The 21,651-nt window shown below is 36.8% G+C and overlaps 3 protein-coding genes across 8 annotated transcripts; 2 read left to right on the forward strand and 1 right to left on the reverse strand.

The window, feature by feature from the left end:
- Positions 1–30: 30 nt before the first annotated feature.
- Positions 31–5,698, reverse strand: LOC130430132 (ranBP-type and C3HC4-type zinc finger-containing protein 1-like). Its single transcript, XM_056759110.1, has 13 exons — positions 5,501–5,698; positions 4,920–4,972; positions 4,634–4,778; positions 4,443–4,539; positions 4,137–4,335; positions 3,966–4,060; positions 3,404–3,580; positions 2,174–2,334; positions 1,977–2,088; positions 1,515–1,694; positions 1,311–1,409; positions 1,061–1,204; positions 31–969 (listed from the first exon to the last, which is right to left on the reverse strand). The coding sequence occupies exons 2-13, from the start codon at positions 4,954–4,956 to the stop codon at positions 889–891; spliced, it is 1,527 nt and encodes a 508-aa protein (XP_056615088.1). The 5' UTR covers positions 4,957–4,972; positions 5,501–5,698; the 3' UTR covers positions 31–888.
- A 389-nt stretch (positions 5,699–6,087) lies between these two features.
- LOC130430134 (ribonuclease P protein subunit p14-like) lies at positions 6,088–9,716 on the forward strand. Of its 5 annotated transcripts, XM_056759115.1 has the most exons (8): positions 6,088–6,311; positions 6,412–6,543; positions 6,652–6,709; positions 7,175–7,286; positions 7,406–7,490; positions 7,657–7,733; positions 7,885–7,963; positions 8,283–8,498. In XM_056759115.1, the coding sequence occupies exons 4-8, from the start codon at positions 7,213–7,215 to the stop codon at positions 8,352–8,354; spliced, it is 387 nt and encodes a 128-aa protein (XP_056615093.1). In that variant the 5' UTR covers positions 6,088–6,311; positions 6,412–6,543; positions 6,652–6,709; positions 7,175–7,212; the 3' UTR covers positions 8,355–8,498. The 5 variants fall into 5 exon arrangements, with proteins under 5 accessions (XP_056615093.1, XP_056615095.1, XP_056615092.1 ...); XM_056759117.1 differs by lacking the exon at positions 6,652–6,709 and having other exon boundaries at positions 7,202–7,286; XM_056759114.1 differs by lacking the exon at positions 6,652–6,709 and having other exon boundaries at positions 6,089–6,311.
- A 226-nt stretch (positions 9,717–9,942) lies between these two features.
- LOC130430083 (PX domain-containing protein kinase-like protein) lies at positions 9,943–21,280 on the forward strand. 2 transcript variants are annotated; one of them, XM_056759024.1, is made up of 19 exons: positions 9,943–10,286; positions 11,725–11,775; positions 12,118–12,165; positions 12,367–12,553; positions 13,148–13,225; positions 13,672–13,745; positions 14,004–14,078; positions 15,053–15,157; positions 15,286–15,387; positions 15,656–15,817; positions 15,904–16,021; positions 16,130–16,208; positions 16,562–16,610; positions 16,695–16,772; positions 16,966–17,052; positions 17,141–17,204; positions 18,526–18,588; positions 19,031–19,058; positions 19,831–19,967. In XM_056759024.1, exons 1-18 carry the CDS (start codon positions 10,173–10,175, stop codon positions 19,045–19,047), a joined length of 1,551 nt encoding a protein of 516 aa, XP_056615002.1. In that variant the 5' UTR covers positions 9,943–10,172; the 3' UTR covers positions 19,048–19,058; positions 19,831–19,967. The 2 variants fall into 2 exon arrangements, with proteins under 2 accessions (XP_056615002.1, XP_056615000.1); XM_056759022.1 differs by lacking the exon at positions 19,031–19,058 and having other exon boundaries at positions 9,946–10,286; positions 19,831–21,280.
- The last annotated feature ends 371 nt before the right edge of the window (positions 21,281–21,651 follow it).

Consider the following 21,651-nt stretch of genomic DNA (forward strand, 5'->3'; position numbering starts at 1 on the left):
ATCTGCAAAATAATTTAAATAAAAAAATAATAGAGTACAAGAAATATGTTTTATTGAATTAATTACTGCACAAAATCTATATCATGTCTATAAAAGAGCTACTATATGTTTATTTCAAATAAGTCATAAATGTTTTGTGCCAGCTTCATTCATTTATAAAATATAGTAAAGAATTGCAAAACAAATATTCTCGTTTTAATTCATCTGTCATCTTGATATTTGTGATAGATATTTTTGGTATATAAAAAATGTGCAAAACTATACATTCAATTAGAGCCCTTTCTGTTTTCCGGAATTTCTCTGCATTAGTCAAGAATGTTTTTTTCCTATTTCAACCTTCATAGTTTCAATTATATCTTGGTTGGTTACATTTTGAAAATCGCAAGCCTGCTTACAACTGCAGAGAAAACAAAAAAATTCCCTTTTACAAGTCGAGATGCACCACGAAACCTCTTACAATTCGTTTCAAAGCGCCATTATTCCGCTGATGACAAAAAAAAACGTTTTGATTATTGCACAAGTCCCAAATTTTTTACGTAAAAATAGTAGTGATTTAAGACATCAGTTTAGCGTAAACACTTTGGTCTAAATACGTGTAGCCACATCTACATGCCATGTCATTTAATGCATCGAAATAAATTAAAGGCGCTTTCTATCTTTAAATAATAACATCCAAATTCTTTTCCTGATTTGATCTTTGTTTAAAACGCAGATCAGTAGTCTTTAGAATATCTAGTCCTGAATTAATGTGAATGTTTCGGCCAAATAAAGGCAGTAAACATTTGATAGGCTTCTTTCACAGCAAATAAAGCACGTTGACCCATACTGAGTCGAGATGGAGTGTGTAAAAGTGTTGTGTAGACGTAGTAAATCAGCAGCGATCGGCATTTAGTGGCAGTTCTGACACTTTGGATGGCAGAGAACTCCGTTGACTCGACATTTACAGCCACCTGATGTATCTCCAGCACCCTGCGGTGACAAAACATAACCAGATCACAGCTTTCTCAATGAATTTAATAACACACCGTACTATCATAAAATACAGCACGAAATCTCTGACCTGCGGTCCCCATCGAGCTTGTTTGGTCACCCAGCAGATCTCCGTCTTGCACATCAGACAGCAGATCCAGTCACAGCCGTCCTTCTTCTGGACGATCACCTGACATTTTGGACAGTTCATCGCCTCGCCGGTTTGGACAAGTTGCTGAGGTCAAATATTAGCATGTGTTTTAATGACCAACGTACAGCTTATAATTTCCATCAATATCTAAAAATGATCCCTTCTATTACGCCAAAAATGTTCTGCCCACCTCAAGCATCTCGGTGGTCTGTCGGGCTGCTGCGTCGTTCTGTCCTCTCACACGAAGATCATCCTGATACTCCTTGCAATTCATATTCTTGTGAATGGCCTGTAACGCCGCACATGCTTTGTGTTAGTTTCTAGTTCTAGTGCTAATTTCTCGAACGGTTATCTTCAATAAAAGAAATAGAAGTTGACAAGTGCACGTGCTTACTTTGCATAGAAGGCAGTTGGACTCGTTGCAGATGTCGCATGTGAACTCGTTCACGTCGTCCTCGAAGATGCACCAGCCTGCGCAGTCGGGCGTCTTGCAGTGGTAACTGTTCTCGCTGCGGGACTCTGCGATGCTCAGCCTCAGCTCCAGAAACTTCTGATACTCTTCCTGGGAAAGAAGCTGGAGGGAAAAAAATGACAAATCACAATAAATACAAGTTTTTTTAATTGATTTTAATGTGGATTGTATTGGTTTTAATGACTTGTTGAGTCTCTAGTGGTAATGTGTTGAGTTCTACTGGTGGGATGTTATATGGCGGATGATAACCAATAAATCACCCACTAGAATAAGACCCAAAACACACTACATAAAGATATTTACAGTATATAGGTTTTAATGGTAAACAGCTGATGGTTCATAATGGTATTGTAACCTAAACCATTACAATTTTTATTGTCTTACAGATTTAATTTCTCTGTCTTGAAGTTTGCAGTTACAGGAGTACTCCTGGTCAACAAAAGGACACGCAACTTCTGCGTCTGTGCAGTTCACCACTGTTCCTTTAAGACATTCCCTGCAGGAGACATGCACAAGTTATACCTCCGTGTGCGGTTCAAGCCTGTTTTAAAGATAAACTCAATAAACCCATCATAAAGTACCTGCAGAAGCTGTGCAGACACTCTCGCAGTACAGCGCCCTCTCCCGGCGGGATGGTGCAAAAGCAGATTGCGCAATCCAATTCTTCCGTGTTACCCACCAGACTGCGAGTATCTGTTTCCAAGAGGTCACGATAATTATTCTCCCGTTGTGCCATCATAGACTAGAGGAACCAGACACAATTATTAGATATTTTGCTGTATTTTATACTATGTATACTGTGGTATACCTGCAAGGACGATACACGTGATATTTATCACAGCGCTTATGGATATTATGTCAATGATAATATTGTAAATAATTGTAAACGCCTGTATGTGGTTGGCAATGAATTTGAATAATAGCATTATCTATAATTTAAAAGGTGAATAGCAGTGTTATAATATCGTTATCGTGATTTCATCTGCGATAACCGTGTAATAAAAATACACGGATATTGTAACAGCCCTAGTTTGTAGCAATAAACTCTTTATCATAAAGGGATGTGTGCCGAGTTTCTATTCCTGTGCCACTGGCTTCAAATTCTAGTGTAATTCCAACGTAACATCTTGAGAACATAATAAATTAAAGTGTCTTTCAATAAAAAGACTTTTATTATATACCACAATGTAATCTATATATTTCATAATTGTTTTCTATTTCATCATTTCTTATTTTCTATGTCTCTACTGTATGTTCTAAAATGTATTTCGGTAAAGCCGCTTTTCAACATTGCCTAATTGTCAAAAGCACTATTGAAATAACATTTAAATTAAAAGGGTTTGAATTTATTTTGTGTCAAGAACACTTTTTTGCGCTTTACATATCTCTGCTGTTTGGTTTTGTATAACCAAAAACAACACGTGATGTGACTACATTAAGTGTAATTCAATTGTTTTGAAATGAACCCATTGCACAAACAAAATGGAAACTTTCTGTTCTTATTTTAATTTTCTATGTCTTTATTATTAAACCTATTATTTACTTGGACTTCTATCTAAGAATCCTGACCCTAACCCATCCAAAAAATCAGCGTAGCCATTTATTTACATAACACTTACATTAGCATGTATGCATTTGGCAGATGCTTTTATCCAAAGCGACTCACAGTAAATTAAATATACAATGTATCAGTATGTGCAATCCCTGAGAAAATCCACAACCATGTCATTGTCTGTGCTACGCTCCACCAGCTGAGCAACAAAAACAGCATCTGCTCAAGCAGTCCAATATATGATGTCCATTCAGCTAACCTGCTCGTACTGCAGGCTAGCCAGTTCCTCCTGCTGAAGTCTCCTTGTCTCCTCTTCATCTGGGTGGTACAGGTCTGGAACTCTGTAGTTCTCGGGTTTGGCTGTGCTACACATCTCACATCCGGGACGGGTGGGTTTGTTCAGGTACGTGCACTCTGAACACGACCATCCAATCTGCTGTAACATAATTATCAGATTATAAAATCTGTATAGAATAAACGTTGGGACAACGTAAATATAACATTAGCTTTTAGTTTCCAGAACATTAGGGCAGCTCTAATAGAACGGAAGATGCTACATAAAAGAGAAAATAAAGAATACAGAAATAATGTATGTAATGTTACTTTTTGGTTTCTAGTATGTTAGGCGAGCACAAATAGAGCTTCCTAAACAACAGAGGAAAAATATGTTGTTTATACGGAAATAAAATAGAGTAAATAACACAATACGAAAATAAACAATTGTGTTAAAATGATTCATAAATAAAGTGTTTTGGGAACCAAATCTGGTGGTTCGATAAACAGATAACATTATAAATAGACAAAATTAGAAAAAAAACTACCTTAGGTTTAGGAGGTAAAGCAATATCTTGCTTTGGAAGCACATCTGGAGGTAATGCACCGGCAACGTCTAGAAGCTCCATGTTTTCTATGATATCTTCAATAAAAACACATAAGAATCAATCATTTGTGTGTGAGCTACACCATGTAACCAAATAAATCTGTCTCGTTACCGTCTATGAGTTTCTCTCCTTTGTCTTTCTTCTCCTGCTCCCGGCTCAGATTAGCAACCTTGGCATTCAGAACAAAGAGGAAGGCTGAGTCGTCGTGTGTTTTGACCCCATATTGATACAGCGAATCTTTGTCCTGGGCGAGACGCTTCCCGATCACCCAGCGCTGGACGGCCGGGAGGAATCCATAGTCCTTACTGATCTGTATATTTTGGGGAGATTTTTGGATGCGTGGAAGTCAAAGTCCAAAATCCATTAAAACAACAGATCTTGGAACATACCTTATAAACCAACAAGAACATTATTTACCTTCTCTTTCAGTTCTGATATGGTCAAGTAAACAGGCACCATCAATGTAATAGGGATGCAAACATCTGACATCGCATCCGTCACGCCCACCCTCAACCTGCAGCCAATCAGAACACAGGAGAACATCATAACAAGGTTTGATCCTCAACAAAAAGAATGCCGGCTTACATACTACTGGTTTGACAGCATACCTGATGGCTTCTTGGCTGTATGCCTCTGGTCTGAGTTTGACACACACAGGGAGCTTCAGATCCAACAGTTGCTCGAGGCATTTGCTTGCTTCTTCTTTATCTCTGAAGTTGATGGCTTCGCTTAGCTGCCGGGCCACATCCTCCGCTTGGAAAACAGCAATGTTACATTAATCTCAGATATGTTTCGATGTGAAACTAAGCGTAGATCTCACACTATTAATAAGATGTAACACACAACATCACATACCTGTAGAGAATGAAGGGCAGAACTATTAAAAGCACCCACCTTCTTTTATTTTGCTGGAAGCATCTAGGGCAGCCATACTTGTATCTTGAATACTAAAAACCGCACAAACAAGATTAGTTAACAATGTTATATTGTATTTTGTTATAATTATTATATTATATTATATTATATTATATTATATTATATTATATTATATTATATTATATTATATTATATCATATTATATTATATTATATTATATTATATTATATTATATCATTAAAACGTACTGTGGACATATCCCGTTAATTACCGTAAATTTTATAGTATAGATATAGTATTATAAGTTGTGTGGAGTAATAGCATGAGTTTGCATCAATAATATGGATCCTAAATGACTTCCTTATTCCTATACCATTCAAGAAATCAAAAGTGCACGGTACAATGTCGAGGAAAAAACGGGAGCATTAAATGTAATTGTTTTACAGCTTTGTCAGATTAGTAAAAATATATCAAACACATTTTACACGCGGAACTGTAATAAGTATGGTAAGTATGGTAAACACCGAAACAACATAGAAACCGCGCTCGTGAAGGCAAAACAACACAGTGAGAGCAGAGCAACACACACATAAACTTACCATATGACCAATGGTTTTGTCCAATATTTGTCTTATTCGTCTAACTTTGTGTTCTTTGCAGTGGACGCTGACGATTAAAGCATTTGTTTATTTCCAAGCAAACTGCACAGAAATGAAAACTGAAACGAAGCTCGTATTCAGGAAGTTCCCATATAACACCAAAGGCGTCTCTCTCTGAATGAGAGTTGCGCAACTCTCCATAGAACTGAGAAATGCATGGAGACATTTGGATGACTCAAACTAATCCCAGTAAATAAATCGATCAATAAAATAACATTCGACTAAGAAAAGTCGGAAGAAAAAGACATGCAACCATGAATAATAAAACCATTTATTTAGTGTAATCTTAATTGCTTTACTTGAGTAAGTTTACTTGATGTTTATATGTTTTATAACTCTATATGAAATAAATTCAATTAAAGTGAGTTTATCTGTTATCTTGATAACGAGTCGCATGTGTTGTTCTCGCGAGGTTTAAAAGCATGTTGGAAAACGAATTGTCTTGTTCTCGCGACATTTGATTTTGTGTGAGAAACGTAAAACGCTGTTCTCGCGAGAATATAAAGACAGGGAAATGCATGGCGCAATGGGTGAAATCTGAAGCTAGGCAAGACTTAGTATTTGAAGTTTTACAAAGTTTGTTTAGAATAAGGCAGTTAAGGATACTATTAAAATTCATCTGGGTACCTGCACATGTGGGTGTGGATGGAAATGAAGAAGTAGACTAGCAAAGATAGCATTAAATCATACAGAAGTAGAAATTAAGTTAGCTTTAAGTAAATATGAATTCAAGAGAGGGATTTCACATTAAGTAAATAGTATTTAAATACCTTATAAACACAGGAACAATAGATAGAATGTAGGTATTAAAATAACCGTTTTTGATAAATTATTGTTTCTTCCTTCCTAAGGACTCTCCACACTCCAGATCAATAGGTGGCGGTAATGCGCCTTTTCGTGGGTTTGCCAATCCGCCATAAAACAGCAGAAGAAGAAGGCGTCGGGGGTGCTGCACGTGATGGACGTTGACAGGTTGTGATTGTGTAAGTTTTGTAGTTTTGTTATTCACGCTTACGTGTTATTTACGTTGTTACAATGCTCTTGATTCAATGGATTGATACATTTTGGAGTTTTGCTGTTTTTATGGTTAGGGTCTCGCGCGTGAGTTGCAAAATGCTGTGATTGCCAACAATGTGCGGTACAAGACATGTAAGACGAACATACGTTGTCAGATTCTAATATAGCATGATACTAAATGGTACATGCGTATAATGGTTATTTACGTGGTGTACCTTTCTGAACAATATCAATTCAAAAGGATTTTATTACAAATCCACCATGGACTAATCGACTGTTTACCATTAAAATCATTACTTAATCCATTAAGTAGCTTGCATTGGGTCTTATTCCCACCCATAGACCAAAACACATTACAATTAGAGGCCAACGGAGACCATTCTATTTACCATTAACATCAATTTAACTCCCATTTAATCCATTAGAATTTCTATTTTGGTGTTTGTTGTTCTTCGTGGCATTATGTTACATGTCCAACTAATTCTAATAGAGCTAAACAAATCTAGCATAAACAATACCACTCATTGGCAGTAATCATTCATTATGTTCATCTTGTTGACTTTTATTACAAATGTTTATCTTCCTTTATCGAAACAGATCACAGATTCTTTTTTACAACCACAGTACTACAAATTATGGAGGAGCCCACAACCTTTGAGCGACATGTGTACAAAAACGCCTCTGTCTATCACTATATGAAGATATCCCTGTAAGTGTCATGAGACAGGTCAGTTTTGATCTGGACTGTATACTTTGCCAAGATAGCAATTGATGTCCTGTAATAAAATTAATTAATGACATTAATTATTTTCTTTGTTCTCCTGTCAGAGATTTGGAGAATGGAAAGAGAAGTTTTTCTGACGCACAGTTTAAACAGTTGATCATTTCTGCTCTTAAGGAGCTGTATGGAGAGGTGAGCAAATAGTGTGTATTACATTATAGAATGCATGTAAAGAAAGTGAAACAAGTAGACAAATTCCATCTGAACAGAAAATCTGTGTTTTGCTTGTTTAGATTTTTAGTTGTGTTGTATATAGTCCGTGCTTCATTGAATAGTGTTTTATTCTTCTGTATGGCAGGTTGGAGCTGCTTTTCCATTTGATCTGCTTAAGTTCGATCCGAGCTCACTAAAAGCTATACTACGTGTGTACAACAAGTAAGAGCTTCATCTGCTTCAATTGCATTAAAGCAGAATGTTTTTAATGCACAGAACTGTAATATTAAAGTTTGGTGTCTCTAAAGATTTAGGATTAGGAACATTTAAATATAGAATTGTTTTCTATTTACATGTATGCATTTTCACACAGGGGGCTGGTGAAACTGTGGAGTGCTTTGACGTTGCTGGGATCTTATCAGAATGAGGCTTGTGCTTTTAGGGTCATACAGGTAAGATTTTCCAACATTGCATCTAAAGCTTTGATACTTTTAAATATTGTTTATCAAGTCTTAAACTTTGGAATATGTGGGTTGGTTTATTTTTTGCCCTGACCTTGAGTTCTTTGAATTAGCAGTAGATGTCAGTAAAGAGCTTACTAATTGTTTGTAAATCTCCCAGCAATGACTTGACATAAATAATATTATTTAAATGTAGGCTTTAAGTCAACCAACTGCGTTTAGTGTTTGTGTTGTTTTTATTTCATTTTGTCAAACACTGAGCCCCATTGTAGTTCCAAGTTTTCCAAAGTTGTTTTATTTTTCATTGCAGGTGTCACCTTTTTTGCTAGCTTTGTCTGGAAATAGCCGAGAATTGCAATTAGGCGAGAGTTTGACATCTTGAGGAGACCCTACAGAACACATACCTTGGAAAAATGACGTTTATTCTGACCAGAAATATTTTCAGCCGAAGTATGTGCTGTGTTGTCAACTCTGCATTTTCTGGAAGGCTGACAGTTCCTCCACCTCTTTCAGTAAGGCACAGGTCGCTCTACGTCGGGGAACGAGCGTCACTTGCAAAATCATTCAGTGCCAGAGATGTGGCGCTTTTTGCTGAGCTCACTGGAGACACAAATCCTCTCCACCTCGACCCCGAGTATGCCAAAACGACCTCTTTCGAGACCCCCATTGTTCACGGAGTGCTGATCAACGGTCTGATCTCAGCAGTTTTGGGGACCAAGTTGCCCGGCAAAGGTTGCATTTTTCTCTATCAGGAAATACGTTTCCCGGCACCCCTCTACATTGGAGAGGAGGTGGTGGCGGAAGCAGAGATAAAAAAAATCAAAATGTCCTTCGCTTTCATTTCTGTTTCCTGCACTGTCAAAGACAAAGTGGTCATGGAGGGAGAGGTCATGGTTATGATACCAGAGAACTCGCAGCGACCATGAGAAACATGAAGTGTGTGTTGTTCACTTTTGTTATGTGCAAAATGTGCTGCAAGGAATCCAATTATTTAATAAGATTTAATGCTTCTGTAAAAGAAACCGATTAACTGTAAGGTTTGAATTTCTCTCTTTTTTTTGCTGAGGTGTAGTTTAAATAAAATTATGTGGGGAAAATATTTAATCTATTGAGGTTTCGTTGTCTAGGCAATTATAGCAATAAAAATGGTCATTACCTGTAAAATAATGTTTTTTCAAGTTCATCATCTACATGGTCTTCAAAATTAGGTTCAATTGAATGCTTTTTGACAAATGTATTTATTTACATTTGTAAGTCCCTTAAGGCATTTTACTCCCCAAGAGTACTGTATTATTGTGTATATACTTGTTTTATTGTCCAAATAATAGTTTCTAAAAAAGGAAGCTGAGAGACAATCTGCTGCGACTGATCACATGACATTACTAACTTTTAGCTGTACTGCTAGCTGTGTCACAAAGATGCAAAACTTGTTTTACAAGATTATACCGACAGAAAAAGTAAGCAAGTGCCAACATGACGCTACAATAGTATTTTAACCTTTCTACTTTTTCTACCTTTTTCTTGGTAGCCTCAGAAGAAGGATATGACTGATTTTAGCCGTGAGCCCTATATGGTTTCCTGTTTAAACACTTACAAAGCCCATTTGGTAAAATATAACACACAACGTTAAATTATAAGTAAATAAACTCTACAATAAGGAAAACCGGATTTATTTTGATGTAAGAACACATTTAACAATATGTCGTTTACGGTAAACAACTCCACGGCGGCGCTGCGCAGACTGATGCACGTATGACACCAAAGTACCGCGAGAGTTACTCCAAGGCTTAGCACTCGAATTGCTCTCGCGGTAATTTAATGTCACTAGCCGATCGGAAAACACTTATTTTAGACATACGAATACATTTAACAAAAGTATTTTACGGTAAACAACTCCACGGGGGCGCTGCGCAGACTGATGCACGTATGACCTCAAAGTACCGCGAGAGTTACTCCAAAGCTTAGCACTCGAGTTGCTCTTGCGGTAGTTTGATGTAATTTGCAGATCGGTCTACGCAGTGGCGCGTGAAGTCAAACACGCCTTCTGATTCGCGTTTCCCACGTTGTGACAAGCGCCGGAGACGCGCAGTGGAAGTGAAGCACAACCCCGTCACGTCCCTTTACCGACCGGGGCGGGCTCTCGGTTAAACCGACCCCAACGCTGTGGAATCGGGGCTGTTTCGTGTTGTTTACCCCCGGGATGGCGTTCATGGAGCAGCAGACGCCGCCGTTATCCGGCAGGAAGCCGCCGCTTGACGACACCGTGCCGCTGATCGCCGTGATCGAGACCAGCCAGAGTTTACAGTCGCACACGGTAAACCGAACCACCGCTTTGATCGGTTGTTTATGTCCGGGTGAGACCCGGGGGTGTCGTGTAACGTAGACGAATATTGAACCATTAAGATTTTAGTGTATCGTTAGATTATGAATATCTATTTAATGAACGTGAAGTTAATGGGATTTCAAATCCAACTTTACGTTTTTGGATTTATAGGCTGTTGTAGATGAACCGATTAGTACGTTATATTAATTGGTTATTATGTCTTATATATATGTAAACTGTAGATTAAATATAAAATGGCATTTTATCTAATGTTAGTTAATTTCTATTTAAATGCTAAATACTACGATGTTATTGGTGATTAACCCATTCTTCAGTTATTATATATGTCACTTATATAATAAGTGTAAACAAACATCCACAAGTAAAGAAGTCATGTAATATCAGTTTTCATTTTAACATGAGCAATACTTTGAACAAAAAAGGTTGTTGAATGATATGGTATGGAAATAAACATTTGCATAAACGATGTAAAGATTTTATCTTTATATATATATATATATATATATATATATATATACATACAAAGATGATTCTCATGTGACGGTATAAACCGCTCTGGAACTGATCTTGTGGGTTCATGTGTTAATATGTTCCTTTGTATTATTGCTGCAAGAAATTTCCTAATGTTGTGAAACCAAAACCACATGAGAGACCTTGGCTTTCCCTCTCATGTCTTCAATTCACTCCTCATTATTCTGTAAACGAAACTGCACACCATTCAGCTCTAAGTAGTGTAAACTTTACACCTTGTTTAATGGTCAACTGTAATAACAAGTCAGTTATTTACAGTCTATCCATAGTAGTTTGTTGATAGATATGTTTCCTTATATATTGCACAACCTAAAACAGTTGATGCGTGAAGACAAATGTAAACGGAAAATTTTGTCAATTAACGGATGTCATCTAAAATAGTCGTGCTCCTCTCATGCATGATGGAAACTGAGCGTAGTGAAAGCACTGAGCGTATGCTTTGGTTTTATAAAAGCGTCAGGTGATATTTTCAAGGTGAGTCAAACATTAAAATGTATGAGTTACAGAATGACAGGGTCGTTCAGCGGGGGCTGCTGGGTGTCAGAAGAATAACGTCCATACAATGCATGACAATAGACTTCCTGTTGGGTTGTATCTTCACAATTCTGCTGTGAAAACCACAAATGTGTTAACCCATGATTTATGTCAACTGAACAGACAGTATTGTGATGCAAAGTCCAGAATGTTTATGGTCTTATAACTATTAGCATGGCAAAAGAATACTGTCTTATCATTTATTCCTCTCTAAAATGAAATGTTATGTATATGTTGTGCGTTGGTCGTAGCTGGTTTCCAGTTGTCAGACAGGCGTAGCTTGGTGATTGTGGAGGTTTTGTGCAGTTAGCTGTTCTCAATTTGGGTTTTCATCTGTTCATAGGAGTACATCATTCGGGTGCAAAGGGGGGTTTCCACAGACAACAGCTGGACGGTAAGTTAAACCAGAAATATACTTGTGAATGCTAACCTTTCAAGCTAAGCAATCTTGATTTCACACATTTTGTGAAATCCGTCAGTTGGTTGTTGGTTCCCAAAAATTCATAACAGAACGTTGTTTAGAATTTTAACGTTTATATCCGTTCACCCAACGTTCTGTGTGCCAAAAACTAGGCCTGACGTTCTTTTAACGTTACCATGATGTTTCCAAAACGTTGCACAACAGTACCTTTTTATTCCGGATCCTTTCAGCAACATTTCGCATCGATTATTCATATCTATCCATCTGGTCTTGTTCTATTGACTTGGAATTGATTTTCTGTCGTGATTTTTCCAGGTCATCCGACGATACAGCGACTTTGACATGCTAAATAACAGTTTACTGGTGAGTGCAGAGTTTCTACAAGCCCGAATGGAAAAAGATCTTTCATTGGTGCTCTATCAGCACGATTTAAATGCATCGCTCTCACAATGCCCACAATTCACTGTTGCTGACTCCACACAAATAGCTTTTAACTTTACCCTTCCCGTAAAGTGAACGAGTAACTACAGGCCGGTTCTCATGCATCACCCTTTTTTTTTATAGATCTCTGGTCTGAACCTGCCACTTCCTCCTAAGAAGCTGCTAGGAAACATGGACCGAGAGTTTATAGCTGAACGGCAGAAGGGTCTTCAGGCCTATCTGAACTACATCACGCATCACCACGTCCTTTCCAGCTGCGAGCTAGTAAAGAAATTTCTTGACACTAACAATTACTCTGCAAATTACACAGGTAAGGGTTTGTAAGATTATTATTGATTTAGGATGCCCAAAGATGTTTTTGACAATATTTTTAGTACCATTACGATTTATTTGCGATTACCTAAACGGATGTATACTTTAATGTAGGACGGTATATATCGTTTCAACAGATAAAATGTCAACCGCAGATATTTTTTTTCTTCCTATTTCGTGTATGTCACGTTATGTAAATAAGTGGGTGTGGCTGTGCCAAAAATATATTTTTAGTGGAGAAATGTAAACACGGCAGGGGTATCGAAATATACCGTAACCAGAAATCGGCAGGAAATATCACAATATATTGTATAACTACATTGTAACTATTGTATACTACAAATCACTATATATATTGTGTTAATTCTACACTGTAGTAACTTAAATAATTCAGTGTTTGTTTAAAAGTGTGCCTTAAGAGCCACAGTGGAAACTAGTAAAGATGATTGTGACCGATAGCATTATAAAAAATATTGCTAAAAGTAATAAATATCGTGATAACGTCGTAACTGCAAACGTTATGTATATGCTAAACTGATATCGTGAAAAAGCTGACCTTAAACACACAGAATATAATCTTTTTTTTTTACAGAAATCGCCTTACAGCAGGTGTCCATGTTCTTTAGATCTGACCCAAAATGGGAGATCATTGAGCCTTTAAAAGACATTGGTGAGTAAAGCTGTTGAATCTTCATCTTAAGCTCTCCTTCTATAATTCCTGTTTCTGCCCTCATACGTTATTGCTAAAAATCTGTTTCACAATGAAGATTTTGCAAGTAAAAAGTAGTCAGTGCCGTGTCGTGGTTTGGGGTCGGAATTATTTGTTGCAGGAAAAAAATGAAAAGATCAACCTTGATAGATTGATTTGTTGATGTTGTATTGATGACGCCGTTTCTATTCAGACCCGAGTGTCAGACGCTGCAGTTTACTTTGAGATGTAGAGCGTTCATGACATCTCCATTTCAGAGACTCGTGGGAAATATTTCCTCTAAAAACAGAGCGAGTTTCACAGTCGGGATGCATTTGGGAGGAAACTTTCTCTGCTCTTTACTCAAGATGATTTATCATTTACAGTCAGAGGTGTCGATTTAATCTGTTGATGTGTGTTTTTTATAGGCTGGAGGATACGAAAGCGGTACTTTTTAGTCAAAGACAAAGATCAGCCCAAAGACAAAGAAGTTTTAAGTTGGGTGAGTTTCATTTTTAGGCACTTGTCTCATACAAACTCAAAGCCAAAAGCGCATAAAACCGTACTTAGTTTGTTAATCCAGAACTTTGACCTTGACGTGTTTAATTCTCATTATTATGTAAAAATGATGTAGATCTTTGTGTTGCTTGTGCGCCACTTAACAAACGTATTAATCTCTTCACATTATACAACAGTTTTGTGGCTAAAGTAGAAATTTAGCAACAGTCGTAATAGCCATAAAACGTTTCTTCAATTCTAGGTCGATTTGGGTCCGGATAAATTCTTGTCGGACAAAGATCTCCAGTCTGCAATGAAGCTGCTTCCCATTTTGTCTGTAAGTCCTCTATAAACCAAACTTCTATATACACTTCTTGTATACGTTATCATTTGTAACAAATTTAATGTAATGCGATTTATCATTTTCACTCCATTTCTAAACCTTATTAATTGTGTCCTGTACCTTTAAGACCTCGACTTCTGTTATGATTGTCTGTTTCTTAAGAAATTGTACATTCACTTTGTCCATATCTAAACTACATACCACAATGCTAGGCTTATGTGTTTAGGAGGCTGTTGCTAAGTGGTTGCCAGGATATTCTGGATGGTTGGTAGAACATTGGAAAATGGTTGCTAAAAGGTTTTGGGGTGGTTGTTTAGAGCTTATTAAGGTCAAGGAAAAACAAGCATCAGAAACCGTGTACTTTGTGTTATAAATCTGAACATTGATGGAAAAGCTTTTTTCATGCTACTTGGACTAACACATTGATTTATAATGGCAATGTTGCAGACAGTCTGCTTGTTGTGAAGATGTTCCTGTGGCTGAACTGACCCTGTCTTTGTGTGTGGGATCGAATCTTTGGATGTTTTGTATGCGACTGTCATGAGGCGCCATCATGTGCTCTTGTTTTTCCTGCTCGCCTGGTTTTCTTCCATGAGCGGCTGTACAATAATATTCACAGATGGAGCTCACAGAGAGTCTGTGTTTAGGCAAAATGAACATAGAATATACTGTATTATAGCGTAGCTATAGAAAATGGTCCATTTCAATTTACCCGGGAATTAAAGTTCAACTGAACTGTCAGATTTAAGAAGACGTATAGTCATGATGTCTGCATTCCAGGGAAGCAGAGTAAAACAACCCAACAGCGATACGAGCGATTAATATGAAATACATGACAAGGTCATTTCGGCTCTTGGGAAATATGTAGGAGTTCTAAATGCTAAAGTATTGCTATAGAAAATCAAAAAGAAATGTGTGTTTGGAGTTGTTTGTGGTTTTTTTATGCGTTTTTGTTTTTTGTCTTGTAGCATCCAAACATCTCTACGGCCAGTTTCGCCACCGCAAGCGAATCGTCTGCACTTATTATTCGGGTTTTCAGCGAGAAAGGAACGCTTAGGGATCACATTTCCAAGGTCAGTTGGTTTCTTGTCTATAAAATATGTCAAAAGCATTCCTGTTTTTAGCCGTTAAATGAAAGTTTGTTCTGTTTTCTGTCATTCCTTTTCTTTCTTGTCTGGTTATGAATTTGCCAATTCTTCAGGTGAAGCCAAAAGAACCCTTTCTGAAGAAGTACTGCAATCCCAAAAAGATCCAGGGTTTGGAGCTGCAACAGATCCAAACATATGGAAGACAGATTCTGGAGGTCTGTATTGATACAACAATTTATTTATACTCCTCTCAGACTTTCTGTTTCTAAAACACAAACTAACTGGACCTGTTTTGTGTATATATACAGTAATCTTGTGTCTATGTATTTATTCATCAATATTTCATCTAACTCTCTGCTTGGATTTTCTTAATTTTTGCATCATTTGATCTTAAGTTACCAATTTAATATTCTTTTGCTATCTTACGCGCACTAAAATTTAGTTCTGAAAATCTTGTTTTTGTTTTATTATTTGTTACAACAGGCACTGAAATTTCTCCATGATAAGGGTTTCCCGTATGGACATCTCCACGCATCTAATGTTTTGGTAGAAGAGAACACGTGCAAACTGTTGGATATAGAGAATTCATTACTGGGATTGCCGTCATATTATAGACCATATTTTGCACAGTTCAGGAAAATTAACGTAAGTTTCTTTTACAGACACTTTCTTAAATGGTTAAACAGTCATTCCCCCTCACAATATTATATATGATGTTTTTTTTTTATTAGACAACAGAAAGCATTGACGTCTATTCATTCGGACACTTGCTTTATGAAATGACATACGGACGCCCGCCAGATGCTGTACCTGTGGATCAGTACCCTCCCGCTCCGTTCCCCTCCGTAGGTCAGTACAATCATCTGTTTATTTGAATCGTATAAATATTTTCTGGGATACCACCGAGCCATAAGGTGTCGGAAATCAGCACTGACCGTTTGTTCAATTTCCCCGCAGTATCCGTACTTCAATCCATTTTGTCCACTGAAGCTTGCAAAACGGGAATGCCAACCGTTTCCCAGCTCCTTCAAACACCGTGAGTTTACACGTTCAGGCCTACACTGTAAAAATGCAATTTAAAATATTCCATAAAATAAAAAAATACTTAAAATTACATGTTGCATTATCTTTTTCTGTAATTTGATGGGTTTTTTGACCATCATTCAAAAATAAGTGAACAATCAGTTTTTGGACATTATCCTTGAATAAAGATCCCTTGAAATTCTGAAAAAAAATATATTTTTAAAGTGAATGTAGCTCAGATTAACATGTAAATAGCTAAAATCTAAATTTTTGGAAACTTTTAACAATTATTAATGATGTCACCATTGAAAGCTCTTTGCAGTTTTTGTGTTTTTCAATATTATAAAGAAACTCTTGTCGTAACAGGTTGTTCAGTGATGTGTCGCTGTTTAACTCAGAGAAACCCCAGTTTAAGGTAAAGAAAACAAACTACAGTCAAAATAACTTGCATTTAAAAGCTCATTAATATGTATAATTTTTCACTGTTTTGAAATTGCAGATCAGTTCCAAATTAAAGGAGGCATTGAAATCGTCTAAAGAATGTTTAGAAAAGCGTCTGGTGGAGGAACAGAGGACGGTCAGTTCATGTCAATAGTGACAGTAACTCTCCTTAAGAAATGTTACCCAAGTTCTGCAATTTCATAAAGATGAATTGATGACTGCAGTGTGGGAAAAATGGTTTTATCATGAACCCTGATGTCTGGTTGTGTGTACTAAACTGTTCTTAGAAGTCCTGTCAAATTATGGAACTGAAACTTTGTGTGTTTCAGATCCATCAGCAGAAGAGGCTGTCGAGAGCGCAGTCACACCACGGGTCAGAGGAAGAGAAGAGGAAAAGGAAGATCTTGGCCAGAAAGGTAAATATGTTTCACAAAATGAATGCGGTGTGGTCATAATATCTATTTTTTAATAATGTTGAAATCAATCTGGCTATTTTGGTTCTAGAAATCCAGACAGTCGACTTACGAAAATGAAGAGGATCTCTCTGTGAAATACAATAATAACTCTGGTATGTTTCGTTAAGCAGTTTTTTAATCAAAGCATAAACTAAAAAAAACAGCTTAAAGATAAATTGCAGCATTCATTTTGAATGTAAAAAAAATACATATACTATAAAATATGATATAATAAAAATAGCCAAAGAAAAAACAAAATAAAAAGAATTAAATATATCCAAAAACACTCACCTAAAGCATTATTAGGAACACCATACTAATACTGTGTCTGCCCCCTTTCGCCTTCAGAACTGCCTTAATTCTACGTGGCATTGATTCAACAAGGTGCTGAAAGCGTTCTTTAGAAATGTTGGCCCATATTGATAGGATAGTATCTTGCTGTTGATGGAGATTTGTGGGATGCACGAAGCTCCCGTTCCACCACATCCCAAAAATGCTCTATTGGGTTGAGATCTGGTGACCGTGGGGACCATTTTAGTACAGTGAACTCATTGTCATGTTCAAGAAACCAATTTGAAATGATTCAAGCTTTGTGACATGGTGCATTATCCTGCTGGAAGTAGCCATCAGAGGATGTGTATATGGTGGTCATAAAGGGATGGACATGGTCAGAAACAATGCTCAGGTAGGCCGTGGCATTTAAACGATGCCCAATTGGCACTAAGGGGCCTAAAGTGTGCCAAGAAAACATCCCCCACACCATTACACCACCACCATAATTGCATTAATGAGAAATTGAACAGGTGTTCCTAATAATCCTTTAGGTGAGTGAATATAAGACTGAGGACACTGCAATTGGTGTTCAGATTTGGGCTTTTTTGTGTATTTTTTCATTTAAAAACTAAAGCACAGTATATAAAAAGAGAACTATAAATACATTATTCATAATAATTATGTGTCTTATATTGAATAAATAAATAAAAAATAGGAAATAAAATACATAATTCATAAAAACAAATTGTATAAATACATTTTCATTGCCTAGCATTAAATACCGTTTCCATGGTAACAGAAGTTTCTCCGCTTTCCCTCTCGCTTTAGGATTATCGGTAAGCAGCTAGCTAACATTACCTTGCCTGCCAATGCTTAGCGGTGTGTTTATAGTTTCCATGGTAACAGTTTTTACCCTCCTGCTGCAGGATCATAGGTAGATAGCTCGGCTAGCTAGCGTCAGTTGAAGTTAAAGGGATACTAAAAAATAAATCCTGTCTTTTATTCACCCTTTTGTCATTCCAAAGCTATAATTTGATGTTTTATTTATTAGGTTAAATTACTGACTCATGGCCCTTTACAGAAGCGTCTATCATTGCTTAAGAATCTTTGACATTGTTTATGAAGACTATTCACTTTGTGAATTGTTATTTGTCCCTTTAGCAGGTTCCGGTGCGAGTTCACCTCCCACCTGTCCATCCTCACCCACCCCACCTCCTGGATCAGGTATGTCTCATTTATAACTCCCATCAATCCTTCAACATCATATGAGTTTTTCTTTCTTGGTTTATTTGTCATGAGTCTTAGCAAAACTGTTTATCTACATTACATGCAGGTCTGTATTTTATATTTGTCGTATGATGTGGTAAAATGTTTTTGATTGTAACTTGCTTTATACAATGTGTTCACACCGGCCTCTTTTTTTCCCATTCTCCCTTTTCAAAAATGACTAGTCCTACCTGTTGGATCATCTCTAATCCTTCTAATTCCAAGATTACTCATCAGATTACCTAATCCTCTGAAATTGGTTGCCATCTGCATTCATTTTACCAAATCATGATCATCATTTGTAATACGACGTGTCTTCTCGTTCTTAAATGATCAGTAACTTGTGTCTGCCTCTCTCTCTCTGTCTCTCTCTCTTTCTTATGGCTGTCTTCAAAACTAGAGCATGCGCCATTTTGAACATGTGTGGGGTAAAGTAATTCAATAATAATAATCTATTTCCACCATAAAGTTGCAACTCACCCTTCTTCAGTAGCGTCTTCAGATTCCCTCCGACAAAAACCTGTCGCTCATCAATATTAATGTATGCGGATGCATGCAAATGAGGTGTTTCTAGTCTACCGAGAAGGGTTGTGCAACTTTAAAACCTCACAATCTGCAATGGTATGTTTTGGTGAATTGTGATTTTTCGGCAGCAAACTCTCATGACACTATTTTATTGGGATGTTGTGGATTGTGATGTGATTTTTTTTTTCCCATGAATGTATATTTACTTATTTTAGTAATTGATCATTTTTTTGTATTTTTTAAATATTTTGCATTAGGAAGACAAGTGCACTTATAAAAGAGATGACATTGCACCGGTTGGTTAAGAAAGGCATGACCAATGTTGTCAATCACTCATTTCTCTGAAGGTGATTGTAAGTGCACCTTGTATCCAATCGGCACCAAGATACTTTAAAGTCAACGTGAAATCAGGTGTCCCCATTCACTTTCTTAATAACATTTAGTCGATTATATTATAAAACAGTCACATTTGATGATCTAACAATTCCAATAGATGTTGTCTAGTCCCGCCTTACATTTTTTCAATACTCGACATCACTCTTTAATAAGTTTTATTACGAAAGTACAATGTGCGACATAACATTTCATGTTGGCTTTAAATGTTGTGGTAAGTATGTGTGTTGGTCTTTCAAAATGTAACCGATTCTAATTGACTGTTTCCTCCCATGAATGCAGGAGCGCCTCCAGCACCTCCTCTTCCCACTCCTGCTGCTCCGCCTCCTCCACCACCTCCCCCTCCTCCAGGGACCGTCTCCAGCCCGCCATCCCTCACACCCCCCAGTGCCAACGGCGTGGGCCGAGGGGCTCTCCTCAGCTCCATCCAGTCCTTCAACAAAGGCAAACTGAAAAAATCAGAAACCGTCGATCATTAGGTCCACGCTTGTGAAGAAGTTGGGAGCGAAAATGCGGCAATTCGTCCACTCGAACTGTTTCATGGCTTTTAGCTGCAGCGGGCGAAGAATGACTGTGTTTATATTTAAACCTCTATGATGTTTGTTCACTTGTTTAGTTGTTTTATTTCCATGATAATTCAGTCAGCGTTTTCCTTAAGCTGCTCAAAAAATTCCACTTGGACCAGCTGTCTGGCACATTTATTACAAATAAAAACTGGATTTTATGGTTGGTTCATAAAACGAGCAGCAGAGTTAAATTTTTAATGATTTCAATGAGGTGAATTGAACCTGACATTTTAATTCCACGACTTGCAATACTTTCCCGTTTTTGTTTTCCTATTTGGTTCATTTTGGAGAATTTGTGGTGGGGATTTTAAGCGTTTGCCGCATTTACCATTGTGCCTAAAAAAGCTGAGAGCATTCTTTGTTCTCTTTGTAATTTGGAGCTACATTGTTCATATTTTCTCTTAAAATCAATATTTGTATGCCTATTCTGCAAGATCACAATCAGTACGTTGCACAAATAATAACAAAACGCATTTATTTTTATGCCCCTTGCGACATGCTGTATGATACGACTATAAAAGTACAGTTACTGATTTACCAGTGATATAATTGTATAATGGCCATTGTGATGTCATTTGTGCAATCCATTCCCATTGGTCATTATCATTTTAAAGCAAGTGGGCTGATTTTGCACACCTGTTGGAAGAAAGAAACTTCCCCATTTATGCTTATTGCAGGGTCAACTTGAAAACCAGATCCAGTTATAACCTTGAATGATGTACAGTCATGCACAGTAGTTCACCTTTAACGTCATGTTTTGCTCTTGTGACAGTGAAACCATTTGTATATAGACTCATGGCAGTTAAATACAGTAATTCCTCGCTTTATTTTTATTGTGGGGGAAAAGTTGAACAATGTTTTCATTTTTCGCTGCAGCACTTTTCCGCTGAATATTTAGCAGCGGTCCTGAAAAAATAAAGTTTACAAAGTTTATGTCAGTAGGGGACAATGTCTTGAGTATCTTTAAAAAAGAAGAAATTTGCCAGAGATATGTGCCCTCTGTAACATTGCCAGAACCATAAAAGCACTGAAGGTGAACGTCCTCAATGCTTAAAAAACAAATGTTTTTCCTGTTCTAAAACTTGTATTGGAAATATTTTAAAACAATAATATTGTTGTGATTTTAGTTGTAAACATTGAAGTAAAGACAAAGTCAATTAAACAGATCTTATGTGATTTATTTATTATTTATTTTCGACATAATTAAAATCTAATATGAAATTATTGTTACATATAAACAATGTATATACATAATGGTAAGTAATAAACCCTAAATGTTTCCTATGGTGTGACACAAACATTTTTGAAAACTGTTAATCATATATTATTTTAAATATTCATATTTATAATATAAAAAAGCTTTTTTTCTAAATCTTTTGCTCTGCATAGAACACAATGGTAAAAATAATGTTTATAAAAAATCTGAAAAACAAAATAAGCACAAAGTACATACTGTTTGTATAACTAATCGCATTAAAGCTATGCTTAGTTATGTATTTTATATTGTTTTAAATATAATAACCTAGAATAATTACAG

Source organism: Triplophysa dalaica, chromosome 10 (genome assembly GCF_015846415.1).
Source record: "Triplophysa dalaica isolate WHDGS20190420 chromosome 10, ASM1584641v1, whole genome shotgun sequence".
Lineage (NCBI taxonomy): Eukaryota > Metazoa > Chordata > Actinopteri > Cypriniformes > Nemacheilidae > Triplophysa > Triplophysa dalaica.